Raw genomic sequence first — 17795 nt, 5'->3', positions numbered from 1 at the left:
TAACAACTTCTAAGATAAAACTATTAAAGACATCTGCACTGTGACCTCTGAGAGGTTTCAAAACTTCTCATTAATTTCCGTTTTGAGCTCATTTACGGCAAGAGCAGAAACATTACGGCAAAAGATGCTGTACAATTTTTTTTTATTATAATTCTGAACGTTAGGTATAAACAAACAAACATAAAACATACCAGGAAAAAAAAATTATATGTGCAACATTTATATGCTATACACTCAAAACTTCTTATAAAGTCACGGATGCCAATCATTACAAAATAATAATTGGACTAAATAATAATTGGTCCATATAAAATTTCTGGAGCTCGAAGCATCATAAGTGGTTTAGAATTATTACTTTTTAGGAAAACTAAAAGTTCAGTAGCTTCAATTTAATCAGACTTTTTTTTTTTTTTTTTGGTTTTGACATACTGTAATAGGTTAATTTATGCAACTTAATGCACTTAAAGTTGTGCTTACAACAATCTCGCAAAAACATCATCATCGCTCTGAAACATTCAACTAAACAATACTTGCATTTTACACATATTGGCAAAAGTGTAAACATGAGCCACAATCTTTTTCACATTCAGTGTGTAAGTCACTCTGTGAGCTCAGTCCTCATTTATTTTAAGGCCGTTCGGGTTGTGTGACTAAATCAGAATCACAAGAGAGTCTCTGTTCCACATAGAAGCAAAAAAGAGGGAGACATCATTCATATTCACTAAATATAGTGTCCATAAAAAATTGCAGCATTAGCAACTCACAGTAGACAGCAGATTCTGTTGTTCAGGGTTTACATGAGCGACTGTCAACTTGAAACTTGAGAAAGGAATGGATTTTTTTCCATAAACAACATAACAGGTGAGACAGGTAAAAAATCTGATGCATTTAAAAATATTGTTTTTCCTCCATAAATTACACATGAGAAGGAACGTTTTTTATTTTTGAAAGTTTCCCCACATTAATAACATAATAAGTGAGAGGGGAAGTTAAAAATAAATGCTAGAATATATGATTCATTTTAGAAGGGAATGTTACATTCTCCTTTTTAGTTCTAGAAAAATATCGTAGTTGTAGAAAACAAAGACAGTTCTAGTGTCTAAATCTAAAGATAATAATAATTCATTTTAAGGTCATTAATTTAGCTGTAGGACAAAGGGGTGATTTTATGACAAGCTGGCATGCCCAAATAGTTTTCCACTGGCAAAGTACAGACTTACAGTGGTTGTATCCCAATTTGCGTATTTGTTATTAATATTTCTCAAGGTCATCTGACCATCCAGTCTTGGAAAAAGTCGTTCGATGCTGAGACTCGGATCGAGCTCCGAATTAACACAAATTAGAAGAATAAAATGAGGTAAATCAGAGTAAACGACGAGTGTGAGTCTCAGATAAAATGGTCACTGGTGAAATACATGTAAACTTACAGACCAAAAGATCGCAGCTTACGTCATTTCGTCTTATAGAAAAGCGTGACGTGAAGAAAATAAATGTAACTTGACTCTTGAACTCGCTGGTGATTTCGACAGGCGTTTTTCACCGGAAACAGGCACATAAAACTAAACAATCATGATGCTGTGAAAACATTCAACCCGATAACGCGGGTAAAACGGCGCAAGTCTGAATCTACAAGCGTCAGTTTCTTTTCACGTTGGGTAGCCCCGCCCCCTAGTGACTCCTCATTGGTCCACAAACAGCATACAGCTTTACGATTGGCTGTGATTTTAAAATTACAAGCAGCATTTTCACGTTCACGTAGTTAGGATGCGGTGATAACATTCAAGCATAAACAGCTGTTTAACGTATTAAATCTGATAGTTAATATTGATCCTTATTGCTGGATAGGTTGGTTAGTAAGAATCATTTCCATGAAATATACCGATATATATGTGTCTCGGTTAGCTAGTGGTTTTCATTAAACGACATCGTTATGAGAGCGAGCGACACGACAAAACTAGATTGAAATCACAAGTTGTCATGGTAGTCTTCAGCAAATTAAACACTAAAAAGTGTTATTTTATAAAAATCATGCATGCTATGCAGAATTTCTTGTACATGTGTGCGGATATAATAACTAGTTCACCAAAATGTTGTTTATAAAAGTCCCTAAACCTACCGCCACAGGAAAATAACATTTCGTTATATATATATAAAAAAAAAAAAGTATTATTTTATTTATTAAAATAATAAATAAAATAATAAGTCACTATATATATATATATATATATATATATATATATATATATATATATATATATATATATATATATATATATAACACTTATAAAATTGTAGAAAATCGTATAAAATATCTAATTGTCGTTGTGAAAAAGACCTTGTTCAGACTTCTCTTTCTGGATTTCTTACTTAGAGAAACATTAATTCTTGTCATTTGATGGCTTAGAAAACATCACTTTCTTTCCCATGCCGAAAGAATCCCTTCGAACAGCAGAAGCACGGCAAGTCAGTAAATGTCAACCGGTGGTTTTGAGGTTGTCATGGAAACGACCAGTTCCCCCTGGAGAAGTTCATCTTTGTGCTCCGATACAATAAAGTCCCTCACGGTTCATTAGATGTCAGGCGATCTGTGCACTTGGCGTATATGAGCGTGCATAAGACAAAATTGGGTATAAACACGGTCTGTAGAGAAGTATAAAATCTAATATTCAGTGTTAGTTCATGCATTCACTCGCTCTCTCTCTCTCTCTGTCTGTGTGAAATGGGAGCATGACCCTGTGGAAGAGAGCGCAGTCAGTGCCAGTGTACAGTTGTGTGTGGCTGTCTGTACGAGACGTGGTGCAGCATCCAGTGCTTCTGTGTGACTGCTCTCACAGGTCAAAGGCCAGGCTCATGCAGGCCTGCTGTAGGAGTAATGGTTTCTGTCCGTGTCTGAGATCTGAATGCTGGGCTTGCGTTCGCTGTCTTCGTTTTCAGCATTTTCTACATCCTGACAGCGAGGGGGACGCTCTTTAAAGAAGTCAGAGATGTATCGCACCTGTGACAGAGAGGGGAAAGTCTTAATGCATCTTGCAGAATTATAGAACACCAAATAAGTAAATTTTGTGTGTGTGTGTGTGTGTTTTTCAAACAAATAAATTAATAAATATTCTAAATATAAATATTAAATAGAATATATATATATATATATATATATATTTTTTTTTTTAATATTACATATATAAATATATATTTAAGTGTGTGTGTGTTTCAAATAAATAAATACATTTATTATTATTACGACTTAATTAAACAATTTATTTAAACTAAAACAGAAAAAATTAAATAATAAAGAAATACATATTTTATTTTTACTACTTATTTTATTATATTTATTATTATGTATTTAAATAAATATAATAAAGATATAATATTTTTGTTAGATATTTATTATTATATTTAAACTTAAAAATGTAAATAAATAAACTAAAATAAACAATATATAAATACCTACATTTAAATTTTTTTTATATAACATTTATATAATTTTTTAACAATTAAATATTATATAAGTAAATACATATACTATAAAAGTACAAACAATTAAAAACAGATAAACCAAAAACCAAATAATTTATAATTACATTGACGTGAGAATTATCAATATAATTTTTTATATAAAAAGCATGTTTTTTACCATGTATTTAGGACCATTATGATTTTTACATTCTGACTGTATAATTAGTAAAAAAAAAAAATAAAAATAAATAAAAGAAGGAACTACTTTATTATTTAATTTAATGTATGTACAATTTATTAAAGACTTTATCCCTATGGCAGCAGAAATTAAAAAAAAAAAAAACATTTTTAATTTTGTAAAACTTCTCCCCAAATTCTATTTTAATTACTGTAATATGGAAAAAAATTCTCAGTAAGTACATATTTATATACTTGCATTTTATTATTTTTTCAGTTTTATTTTTGTTGTTGCTTAATTTGGGCTTAATAATGGTCATTTCACAATGCAAAAAAAAGCAAACTATATTTAGCTGTGAAATATGACCTTAACAGGTTCTTGACCAGTTTCATGAGATTGACCCCACTCACCGTGAGGACTGCAACCAGCGCCCCTTGCAGGAGACCCACGACCACGTCGCTCCAGTGGTGCTTGTAGTCAGACACACGTGTGTATCCCACATAAATAGCAAAGGCCACCAGGAAGAACTGAATCGTGGGCCGGAGGAGGCGGGCCCACTTGGATGCCATACGTGCCTGGACATACAACTACACAGGACAAATGAGGAAAAGCAACAACGGATTACACAATACTTGAAAAAGGAATATGCAAAAGAAAAAAACAACAACAGTCTTTAGGGTTCAGTAGCAGGAAAATCAACACAAGCCATTGCAATTATTTAAAAGTTACAGGAAAACACCTTGTGTGAATATAATTTGATAACATCTACAGACACGTCTGAACATGAGCAAAGCAGCCAGAAAAATTAATTCTCCCTCATGTCACTCCAAACCTGACATTTTCCCAAAAAAACATTCATGCTGTGAAGAGAAAACACCATGCAGGTTTGAAATAACATGAGGGTGAGTAAATGATAAGAGAGCTGTAATTGTTGGGTGTACTGTCCCTTTAAGCACCGCATACTGTCTTGATTTAAAGCTTGAGACATTGGGAATGTTTGAGGTCGTCGTTTATTGTCTCCGTGGTGTTTCCTGTTGCTCTGAGAGCTCTCCTTTATCTGTCTACACAAGTTTTCTGTGTCAGCATGATTGCAGGAGAGGAAGACAACTGTGACAACTCACCGCCAGAAACAACATGCAGTACATCCCGAAGGAGGAGTGACCGGAGTAGAACGACAGCCTGGCGCAACAGAATCCACGGAGGAAGGGCGGATCGGACAGAAACAAGACAAGAGTACAAGGAGAAAAGGAAAAAGAATCATTTTCACAGTCCACATATCATTCAGAATGACACATTTATGGGGCACTCTTCATCTTCAAATTATCATCTTAAAAGATTTGTCACAAATTCATACTGGCTGTCACGTGCATTTATGATGTGTGATGATGTACACTTTTTATATAGTGTGTGATGGGAATAACCTTTTTGACTTTTTTTTTAAAAAAGCTTGATAACCCTTGGACTTATAAATGCTTCATTTTTAATATATAAAAAATATAAATAAATGCACTTTTTTAAAAATTAAAATTCTGAAATACTATACTATTTTACATTTTGATCTTCAGAGATGTTCTCCCTTGACACTATTCTATTGAAAACAAACATTTGTTTATTTAAAAATAATGTGTAACGACAGCAATTGAAAACAGTGATTCTAGGTTAAAACAAATAAGTCAACTAAAAAACATGTTCAGAATTTTCAGAATTTTATCAAAATGTACAGACTTAAACAAGTTAAAGGATCTACATTTGAACAGTGTTATTTTAGTATTATTTATGTACTATTTATTAATATTTTAAAATAGCATTTATTTTTAAATTTTTTAATTTAATTTAAAGCACATTATTTTTTTTAAAATACTTAAATAATTAACCCCCCCCCACCCCCAATTAATTTTTGTGCTTCAACATATTTTATTTCAGTTAGATGTTAAAATAACATTTTTAATTTTTAGCTATGCTTTTAATGTAATACTTTAAAGAAATCTTTCTAAAAGTTAACTTTTTTGTAACTTTTTCTGAATTAAAATGCTAAAACATGCTATTTTACTAATTTTTAATTTGTGACCTTCAGAGATGTTCTTCCTAGATTGATATTATAAATATATTTATTGATTGATTTATTTATATATTTGTAATAAAAGGAATTGAAAACTGTGATTCTTGGTTAAAAACAAACAAGTCTAATATTTTGAAATAGCGTTTATTTTTATATTTTTAAATTAAAGCACAGGTTTTATACATTTTGTTGTGCGCTTTTGTCATTTTAATTTTTTAAATACTTATATTAATCCTTATTTCTTATTTAAATTTTAGTCATTTCTGTGCTTCAACTTATTTTATTCCAGTTAGATGCCAATATTATATTTCTAATTTGCGTTCAAGCTTTTTGATTATTTTTTCATCTAATATTTATATTTTATTTCCGTTTTACTTCACTACACACAAAAACAACTGATAATATTAGTTAATAAAAAAACACTGTGTGGGATGAAGAGAAAACAAAAAAAAGTCTCAAATAAATTAATTAAATTATTAAAACTAGTAATAATAATAATACAAATATTTAAATATAATTTGAAAAATTAATATTTAATATGTAATTTTTATATTAGAATTAAATTTTATATATTTAATTATAATTTAAAATGTTTTAATTAATTTAAGATATTAATTAGAAGATTTATCCCTAATTGACAAATTTCCGATACAGGACTTAAAAATATTTCCTTACGAGTAAGAAAAAAAAAAAAAAAAAAAAAAAACGATGTAAAATGTGCCTGACCACAGGTCATGTTTTTTAGTGCACACACAATCAAATCTATTAGTGTTTCAGCGTTTCTCTTGAGGACACGTGCCATTTGAGAACACAACTGAGACCTTTGCATGCAAAGGTCAAAGCCTAAGAAAGCACAAATGTACTGGACAAACAGGAAGTGAAACAACAGGTGAAAAATATAAACAGATACAGGAAGTGAGGTTAACAGTTTACGACCTCCGACACCGGCCCTTCCCCTGTTTCTGTACCTGGATTCGGTCACGTTGCGAGAGGTTCCCGTGCAGTTTATGTCCAGCACGTAGCCATTACACACTGCAGGAGCGCACACTGCCATGAAGTTGGGCCGCAAGCGCCCGATGGTGTACTTAGCCATATCGGTCAGAGACTGGCTCACACACGCGCCGAACAGAAACGTCCCCACCACTTTATAAAGTGCCGCAGCATACTGATTAAAGTCTGAATTGGAGTAGAGGCGTTTAGTGTAGACCAAGTAGGCCTCTCCGGAAGTGATCTGCAAGTGAGAAAACGATACGATTTTTAAATTTAACATTTCTATCTCTAAGTATGAGTAATACAGTCTTAAAAATATTAGTTCCATGAAAAAAACATTAATATTCATAAATGGAATCTTTCCATTCCACAAAAGATTCTTCACACAGTTCTTTATTGGCATTGATGGAACCTTGAACATCCATGGAATCTTTTCATTCCACAAAAGGTTTTTTATAGTGGAATTTGGTTCTTTAGATTTTTAAAATGTTCTTCACACTAAGAAAAAGTAGCTGTTTTAAGAACTGTTCACTGAAGTGCTCTTTGTGGAACCAAAAATGGTTCTTATGTGTCAAATACCCCTTTTGGACCCTTTTAAGAGTGCATAGTAATAGTAATGCATGACTAAATATTGGCACACTGCAATAGTACATTTTTAATTAAATTAATTTCTTATGTGTCATGTAACACTCTCTAATTACCATTATGAACTGAATGTGTCACATAAACTTGTCTTGCCTTAAGATTTAGCAATGCGAGTGAATGACAGTCAAGACTATGAATCTGTGAGGTAGATGACTCATGTTTTGAGTTGTTATTTCACAACTACTGCAACTGGCTGGCTCTCACAAGTAGTTCAACACTGAATCAGTTCAGACATTCATGATGATTCTTACATGAGTAGTTCAGACAAAAATGCAATTTCGGTGGTTATTTACTCAACCTCATGTTGTTTCAAACCTGCATGACTTACTTTCTTTCATGTTTGGTACATGAAGGTAAAAATGTTACATCTGTCAAAGCAGTTCCTACTGAATTGTGCACTACATTCTAACTCTTCTGAATTCATCCGATAGCTCATGTGAGGAAATTTTCCTTTTCACTGACCCAATAACATGAGAACTACTGTGACTGTATCACCAAGTTGAAACTATTTGATTCTTATGGGTTTCTAGGCTACTTTTATGGTACAATTTTGTTCTTTTTGCAGCTTCAAAAACACTATCCACTTTCTTCAACACACACTCTATTTCCAACAAATGCATCAAGATGTTTTAACTTCAAACTGTTGCTTCTAGCCAAAATACCATAATCCATTATATTGCTTTCTCCAGAAATATGCACAGATCAAACACAGTTTACAGCTCAAAACAGTCCAAAACAGTTTTAAACAAATATGCAGGTGGATTTTGATGCGAGAGGACAAACGGAGATGGACTTTTTTTTTTTACTGGAGGAAGCGTTATTATGGATTATGGACTTGTATTTTGACCTCTTAATGTTTGGCCACAATCAGCAATCTCCACATAAAACTAATCGTGCAGACCAAAGCGTAAGTTGTAGAGACTTGAAACTTGGAGGGACGGTAGCACTCACACCGCCTACAACGTGACCACGGCTCACCCCAATCGGCCTGATGGGGGTGCTACAGTGAACAAAAGTACCAAAAAAAAAAAATTCACTCATAACTCCTAAACTATTAATCACAGGCTCAAGTGTCTTATGTCGTTGGAATCCTTGGCTCACCTCGGACAAAATGCGAAATTTTCAGGTATCATTTTTTAAAAAACCTACTTTTGCTAACTAGTCCTGAATATCAGACACTGAATATCAATAATTATCCAAAAAAAGTTTAATTTTCGACTCACCATCACAAAAGGGTGCCAAAATGTTCGAAAGGGGCATTTTAGTAAAATGCCTATAACTCAAACTGGGGTTGGAGGACAAAAATCGCAAAGCTTAGCCAATGGATATAACTGTGCAACCATTTGTCTTACCAATATAAAAATCGGTCTGCATGGTCTTGGTGCCACAAGTGCCACAAGTGTCTGTAAGGATATCTGTGTATCTCAAAAAACATGCCTGCCATCGGCAGACGAATTTTGAGCACCTGTTAGACAAGGCTAACGGAGGCTGATCAGAATTAAACTTGGCCTGTTCGACTCACGGGCCCAAAGGTCTGAGAGAAATTTGAAATATCATATTTTTCAAGGGCTTAAATGATTGGACATTGCATAATATTTAGATCATGTGATAGAAGTCCTCGTTCTGGACAACTTTGCGTCTAGAACCACTGCTGCCAATCAAATTGCTTGTTAAATAATTAAAGAGATGTCAAAAAACAAATTTTTATGCGAACTAGTCGTAGGTTTTTTGCTAGTCTGGAAAAAAACACTGCAGTACAATTCTCTGGACTCTCTAGGCCAATAATTATATAAAAAAAATATTTACCCTTTGGGAGGCTACAACAGGGTCATTTAGAAAAAAGGTTCTGTCCAAATGTACCCAAAACCCTATAAAGCTTAAAGGAAAACTCAAAACTTCACAAATTCTGCTAAGCACATGAGACAGGCGATTCTAAGCAAGCATGCAAAGTTTTAAGGAGATCGGACCACAGCTGGAACTAAACGTTAAAAAAACCCATCATATTTCTATGGTAAATTACTTAGAGATACCAAAAATGCTTTTTTTAAAATAATTGATTTAGGTGGTTACAGGCTTGCTAAATAGTGTATTTTTTCCATTTGTGCTTCAATGCTTTAAAGCCCTTGATCCCCGATAATTGCTGATTTTAGTTTTGAAAATGATGAAAATTCATTAAAAAAGTAAATATTAGCATTTAATTTTTTAAAGTGTACAATAAAATAACTGCATTTTTATTTAATACTCACTTTTTATTTTAAAATATAATAGTATTATCATGCACTTTATTATGTTGTTTATTATTTTATTTTAAAAATCAACTAAATAAAGTGCAATAATACTATTATTACTTATCATTCAGTCTGGTTTGGTGCACACACTCATTAAATGTAACTATATATATATATATATAGTTACATTTAATGAGTGTGTGCACCAAACCAGACTGAACAACTTATGTGCACCCCTGTTAATGATGGACTTGTTTCTTACAAACACACAACTTTTCACTTCACAGGATGGTGATTGATGGATTGGAGTGGTGTGGATTACTTGTGGATTATTGTAATGTTTTTATCAGCTGTTTGAGCTCTCTCATTCTGACGGCACCCATTCACTGCAGAGGATCCGTTAGTGAGAAAGTGATGCAATGCTACATTTCTTCAAATCTGGTGAAGAAACAAACTCATATACATCTTGGATGACCTGAGGGTGCGTAAATTTTCATCAAATTTTCATCAAATTTTCATTGTTCTCAGGGTTCGCTCAGCTGATTGACTGATGGAGACTCACTATAATAATGGAGCAGGAAATGGTAACGGCCGCCATCATTTTGTGAGAGATGGTGTCTGGTCTGTAGGGGTAATGGATGGTCGTGTCATTGCAGTAAACGCCACGCTGGTACGGCTGGTACATGATGGTCATTATGATGAACGGCATCGCCACTGAAACACAAACAGCAGCGTTATTATTGGCCTCAGATGGCTGGCTTGGTAGCACACATCAAAACAAATCACCTAACGCATGTCTTTTGTTGAACATTCCATGGAAACAAAGAGAAAAATGCTTTTATAATAGAAAACAGACAAAGTGCAAGCTCATCAGTACTTCCGCAATACACCCAGATATGAATATGAATGAATATGACACAGTGTACAACACATCAGAAGGGTTTCCACATCAAGAGACACTGACTAATCATAAACGTCAAACACATGTTCTGGAGTCAGTGTTGTTGGATAATCGCCCGCTTGCCGTCCGGATACAGGAAGCCGGTGAGAATTATCGACAGGGTCACGGCACCAGATGTCAACTCAACGGATGCCCACAACAGTATCTTGTAACCAGGAACACACTGATTTATGTCTCCAATATGTGCAACTCCATTATTTTCTCTATCTGAAGTCATGAGAACCGGGAGAGGGAATATTTATAAACTCGAGCGGTGTTTCTCAAAGTCTGAATATTCCACACAGCTCTTTTTCCCATCGGACTGCATAGATGCCAATCAGATGTACCCGGACTGTCGAGTGAAAATAGTCTCTGGATATTAAGGCAGGGTGAAGTATATTTGCTTCATCTCAGAAGTTCATCAACATAGTTTCTATTCCCAAAGCCACGGTAACTTTCCCAGGATCAGGACCTTGGAGTCCAGTCACATATTATATTACTTGGATCGAAACACAAGCACTGAAGCAGATGTACTTCACTGAATGACAGAATCAAAGCGACTCAGAGCAAGTTTAAAGATGTGTTCCAAAATATGCACCTTAAAAGTATTTGGACACTTAAGACACTTGAGAAATGTGTGAATGTCATTGCATGGGATGCATCAATCCAAATGGTGTACATATATGTTAAAGAAAGATAACAAATGCACACGTTTCAAGCATAGTATTTAAAAAACTATATTTTGAAGTTTCATATTATAGGCAAAAATAAGACGTATAATTTACATTTTGAACAGAACGATTTTTAATGTCTCTTCTGCTCACCAAGCCTGCATTCATTTGATCCAAAGCACAGCAAAAACAATAAAATTTTGAAATACTTTTACTATTTAAAATAACTGTTTTCTATTTGAATATATTTTAAAATGTAATTCATTCCTGTGAATTCAAAGCTAAATTTTAAGCATCATTACTCCAGTCACATGATCCTTCAGAAATCATTCTAATATTCTGATTTGCTGCTCAAAAAAAACAGCTGAGTAGATTTTTTTCAGGTTTCTCTGATAAATAGAAAGTTCAGAAGCACAGCATTTATCTGAAATAGAAATCTTTTGTAACATTATAAATGTCTTATCACTATTATCACTTTTGATCAATGTAAAGCATCCTTCTAAAAAAAAAAATGTACTTGACTGAGCAGCAGGCTCACAACAACAGAGTTCAGACCGTACAAACTTCTCATCATTTCAAGCAGTTCAACTACAGGCAAACTACCCTCTAAAAGGGAGTTTAAGCACTTTACAAAGTTGTGAAGTTACTCAAAGAAGTTATCTACATTTAAATGACTTAAAAGAGCAATAACTTTTTAGATTGCACCATTTATTTCAACAACAATCTGTAATGACGTGGCCTAAAGTCAAAGTATTAAATGTGAACAAATTCACACTAAACAGAGTGAAATTATTTATATAACTGAGTCAATAGCAGTGTGCTTAAAAAAAAAAAAAAAGTGGCACAGGGATTTCTGGGAACACTGCTGACCGATGACTCAGATATTATTTATTATATTTTACATAATATTGTTTTTAATCAGTTTCCTGAAAATGAACCATCCAAACAAACTGATCTGCTTAACTAATTTAACTTGTTTGCTCAGTTGTAAGGGCATTTACAAAATACAGATTTAACTAAAAGTAATAAAAATCATTTTGGAAAAATAAAATAAAATAAAATAAAATAAAATAAAATAAAATAAAATAAAATAAAATAAAATAAAATTAGTAATTAGTAATAAAAATTACTCCAGTCACATGATCCTTCAGAAATCATTCTAATATTCTGATTTGCTGCTCAAAAAACAGCTGAGTAGATTTTTTTCAGGTTTCTCTGATAAATAGAAAGTTCAGAAGAACAGCATTTATCTGAAATAGAAATCTTTTGTAACATTATAAATGTCTTATCACTATTATCACTTTTGACCAATGTAAAGCATCCTTCTGAAAAAAAAATTTACTTGACTGTTTTAAATATTGCAAATACAGCAAATCAACATATTAGAATGATTTCTGAGGGATCATGTGACTGGAGTAATGATGCTGAAAATTCAGCTTTGAAATCACAGGAATAAATTATATTTTAAAATATATTCAGAACAGTTATTTTAAATAGTAAAAATATTTTACAATATTACTGCTTTTGCTATATTTTGGATCAAATAAATGCAAGCTTGGTGAGCAGAAAAGACTAAAAAAAAAAGCATTAAAAATCTTACTGTTCAAAAACTGGTAGTGTATACAGAACAATTTTAAACAAAAATTCAAAGTGCTTTACATAAGTATAAAAAAAAGATGAGAGAGAAGAAATTTAAAAAATGTACAAAGTCAAATTCCAAAATATTAAACAACTGCATTATTTATTAACCTTAAAAAGGCTAAAAATTTCAATAAATAAATACAAATATATTGTAAGTATAAAAAAAAAAAAAAGTGTTTAAAATGATTAAAGAACATTCAATATTTACATTCGATGCCATAGACTTGTGGTTAGTGCACAGACATATAACACAACAGTGCTCGCTTCGACCCGAGTTCGAATCCTGTCTCAAAGTCCTTTACTGATCCCACTCACCTCTCTCTTCCCAGTACTTTCCTGTCATCTCTCTACTGTCCTTTCCATTAAAGGCACAAAAAAAGCCCAGAAATATAACTTAAAAAAAAAAGAACTTTAAAAAATATTTAATTAAAATGCTTTTAAAAACAAACAAACAAATATAAATACAAAATATTGTAACATTTTTTGAGTATGAGTTCTAGGATAATTTGCTTGTAAATGTCACTTGCTTTGATATTTTGTTATCTCTTGCAATTAAAAAATTCATGCTTCAAAAGAGTTCAAGACTACTTTCATAACGACTAAATGTTTTTTTTTTGGGGGGTTTTAGCAAATGCTCTTTTGGCTTTTATATTTAAAATAATTATTTAAAGGCACAGTTCACCCAAAAATCCCATGTTGTTCTAAACCTGTATGTATTTCTTTCTTCTGTTGAACATAAAAGAAGATATTTTGAAGAAAGTGGGTAACCAAACAGTTTGTTCCCATTGACTTCCATAGACTTTCCCATTTTCTTTCTTTGGGCGAACTATCCCTTTAAGAAGGCTTTTAGTATTTAAGAAGCATTGTTAGGTCAACTGTGCACCCATAATCTATTTCCAGCAAAAATCCCCATTTTTGTCCTGACAAGAAATCCCGGGTTGTGTTGAGTAAGCATGCATTGTTTTCAGGCACAAAGAACAAGCTTTTTCTTGCACAAAAGGAAATGTCCATAAACCTGGACAGGGCCGTAAAAGGAAGAAAAAAACAAAAACTGGCCTGCATTCATAACATTGACACAATGGCTCCAGCAACCACACACATTTTCACGATGAATTAGACTGTAAAGCTGTCTTTTAACGGATGTGAGGAGATGACAGTGAGCTTTGGGGGGGTCGTCTGTTGGGAACTCATAAAACTTTAATTAGAACCTTACTGTGTCAGTGAAAGCAGAGTCATCAGTTACCGTCAAACTACAGTAGTGTTTTACTGCCAACATCAAAAGCTGCCATTATGAGTTCATATACACATGCACTACCAGTCAAAAATGTGTAATAATTAAGATTTTCATGTTTTCTAAAAAGTCTCTCACTTAGGCTGCATTTATTTGATTAGTAAAAACAGTAAAATATTTTTCTAATTTAAACAACTGTTTAATATTGTAATATATTTTAAAATGTAATTTATTCCTGTGATGCAAAGCTGAATTTTCAGCATCATTACTCCAGGCTTAAGTGTCACATGATCCTTCAGAAATCATTCTAATATGCTGATCTGCTGCTCAAGAAACATTTCTGATTATTATCAGTTGAAAACATTTGCGGTGCTTCATATTTTTGTAAAAAACATTTTTGAAAACATATTTGCTTTCAACACTGATCATGTGACACTGAAGACCGGTGTAATGATGCTGAAAATTCATCTTTGCATCACAGGAATAAATTACATTTTAAAATATATTCAAACAGAAAACAGTTATTTTGAATTATAATATTATTTAACATTTTTTACAGTTTTTTCTGCATTTTTGGTCAAATAAATACAGCCTTGGTGAACAGAAGAGACTTCTTTCAAAAATATTTAAAAATGGTAATTATTCCAAATTTGACCGGTAGTGGAAATAAAGAAATTGAACAATAAACTGCATGTAAATAATTAAAAGAAAAAATGGTTTAAAAGAAAATTCCTTAAAACACATGTTCAGTTAGACATCCAAGATAGTGTTGTAGAAAGCAGCATAACCTGACTTTCACTGGGAGCGTACATAACAGGCTTCCTACGTACTTTACTAGATTTTGGCCCGGATCCATATTCTGACTCACACTGATAACATTCAGCTGGGCTATGAAAGGGTTGAACCTCTGGTTTTAGTAACGTAACCCTTGATTTGAACATGTTAAATGTTACTTCACATGAGAAACTTAAATCATGCGTTTGAAGATAAAACTGTCCTTTAGGAACACGATCGTCCACTATAACAGGATATTCAGAGACTTAAAGATCCATGAAGGCAGGTAAACAGTCTTTATCAGCTCTCTATCTGAATCTCAAGACTGTAAAAGTACACAAAAACAACCTTTAACCTCCTTATACTCAAAGTATTTTCCCTCCCTTCCTTTTTTTCATTATCTGCCTTTTGCACATCTCCCTCTTCCTTCTTGTTTGAAAAGACTGTATCATTTGGCTTTCCTCAGTTTGAAAACATTCACATCACCTGCCTGATATAATAAATTCAAGAAGAAGAGAACTAAAATGAAGTTCAGGGAACCAGTTTGAAAACAGTCATTCTTTTTGCTGTTTCTTTTGGTGATGCTAGTGCTCAGAAATTGCACACTTTGTTTAAACAATCTGTTTTAACAAAAAAAGTGTTTATTTTAAAAATCAACAATGTTGGCATTTGGAAAGTTTAAAGGAAATAGAAAATAAAAATAAAACAAAATAAAAACAAAAAATAAAAATCATTTTGGTAAAATAAAATAAAATTTTAAAATAAATAAAAAAAAAAAAAAAAAAAAGTATGGAATTGCACTATGCCTTTTACACTATAAAATAAAATAAAATAAAATAAAATAAAATAAAATAAAATTAAATGGTCTGAGCACTATGTGCTTAAACCCACGAAATAAAATAAAATAAAATAAAATAAAACGTGAAAATGTATAAAACTGAGTGAATAACTCAAAAATATTCAAAAAAATTCTGGGCACACTGCTGACTTATGACACAAATATTAGATTTTATATTTTATATCTGTTTATCATATTTTACATTATTTTATATGTTTTTTATGTTGTTTCTTTTGAATGATTTGCTTAAAAGAAACTTGATTGCTTGACAAATAAGTGTTTATTATTGTTAATTAAAAGTAATAAAATTGAATGTGTGTATATACATATATATATATATATATATATATAAATATATAAATGTATTGAAAATGTATTTAAAATATATATATATTAAACATATATTTCTTTATTTAAAATATTTATATATTTATATATATATATATATTATATTTATATATTTGTTTATATATTTTTATATATATATATATATATATATATATATATATACACACACACACACACACACACACACACACACGCATACACAAACTTTTATCAAAAAAATAAAGCTAATAAAACTGTCAAAAGCACAAAACTGCTAAAACTTAAATTAAAACTGAAAACTTTTTTCCTTTTTCGATAAACAAATCTGGCACCATGTCAGATAACAAACACAATATCAAATCTGCGTAATGCAGCAAAACATCCTGAGCATGTTTGTGCATGTCCTTCTACTACACCATATTTATGCATGTGTATTTACATTAAGGTTATGTTAAGTTGTCTTTACATCAAATTATAAGTACTACTAACATAGAAAACTTCTGCATCTTTCAATAAAAAAAAAAAAAAAACACATAACATGCACTAACCATGGTACATGTAGACCTTTCTAGAGCAGCTCTGATATTTAGCACGTAAGCTCTATATGTCAGCATGGGAAAGAAAATAAAACTAGTAAGGTCAGTTCTTCCTTTTGCATCCTGATGGTTAACGTTCCATGGATGAGCCATCTTTGATTGGCTCATTCACTCCTACGGCATGTGCTGAATACTGGTTTAACCTAAGGGATGTGAAACTCTCAGAAGAGATCACTGATGCCGTTTAGAGAACTGAGATAAGAGCAGCTGAAGACCTCGAACGGACCACTTTAGAAATAAAAGCTGGGATTCGATGGAGAATTGCAGTCAGATGGCAGAGTTCAAGCATTTGGCTTTTAATAAGAGTGCGTGTGCGGGAAATTTCCACTGGCAGAGGTGCTGCCAACTCAGAGGAGGCGGATCGCAGCAGGCTCACAACAACAGAGTTCAGACCGTACAAACTTCTCATCATTTCAAGCAGTTCAACTACAGGCAAACTACCCTCTAAAAGGGAGTTAAAGCACTTTACAAAGTTGTGAAGTTACTCAAAGAAGTTATCTACATTTAAATGATTTAAAAGAGCAATAACGTTTTAGATTGCACCATTTATTTCAACAACAATCTGTAATGACGTGGCCTAAAGTCAAAGTATTACATGTGAACAAATTCACACTAAACAGAGTGAAATTATTTATATAACTGAGTCAATAACAAAAGTATTTAACAAAAACTGTGCTTAAAAAAAAAAAAGTGGCACAGGGATTTCTGGGAACACTGCTGACCGATGACTCAGATATTATTTATTATATGTTACATAATATTGTTTTTAATCAGTTTCCTGAAAATGAACCATCCAAACAAACTGATCTGCTTAACTAATTTAACTTGTTTGCTCAGTTGTAAGGGCATTTACAAAATACAGATTTAACTAAAAGTAATAAAAATCATTTTGGAAAAAAAAAAAAATAAATAAATAAAATAAAATAAAATAAAAATTACACAGAAAACTTGCATTATACAATAAATGATGCATTATTCATTGTTTTATTAAATGTTGAAGTAATAAAATTACTAAAATAAGAAAAAAAAGTGACGTTTTATAGAAAAAAAAAAAAAAAAAAAAAAAAATATATATATATATATATATATATATATATATATATATATATAAATCCATATGAACCATCCCAACAAACTGATCTTCTTACATAATTTAACTTGTTTGCTCAGTTGTAAGGCAGTGTCCAAAATACATTTTTAACTAGGTAACTAGGTTGAACT

General features: G+C 32.0%; 1 protein-coding gene across 1 annotated transcript in view; it reads right to left on the bottom strand.

Annotated features, from left to right (window-relative positions):
• Positions 1-305: 305 nt before the first annotated feature.
• The window catches only part of plpp2a (phospholipid phosphatase 2a), a 37649-nt gene continuing 20159 nt past the window's right edge, over positions 306-17795 (bottom strand). Inside the window, exons 2-6 of the mRNA XM_051134398.1 lie at positions 10119-10270; positions 6662-6924; positions 4756-4813; positions 4045-4221; positions 306-2995 (exon numbers count right to left, since the gene is read on the bottom strand). Coding sequence (XP_050990355.1) covers positions 2849-2995; positions 4045-4221; positions 4756-4813; positions 6662-6924; positions 10119-10270 — 797 coding nt within the window. The 3' untranslated portion in view covers positions 306-2848. The remainder of the gene's footprint in view (positions 2996-4044; positions 4222-4755; positions 4814-6661; positions 6925-10118; positions 10271-17795) is intronic.

This window comes from Labeo rohita, chromosome 2 (assembly GCF_022985175.1).
Source record: "Labeo rohita strain BAU-BD-2019 chromosome 2, IGBB_LRoh.1.0, whole genome shotgun sequence".
Classification (NCBI taxonomy): domain Eukaryota; kingdom Metazoa; phylum Chordata; class Actinopteri; order Cypriniformes; family Cyprinidae; genus Labeo; species Labeo rohita.
The sequence above is the reverse complement of the archived record's forward strand: the minus strand, read 5'-3'. Positions and strand labels throughout refer to the sequence as shown.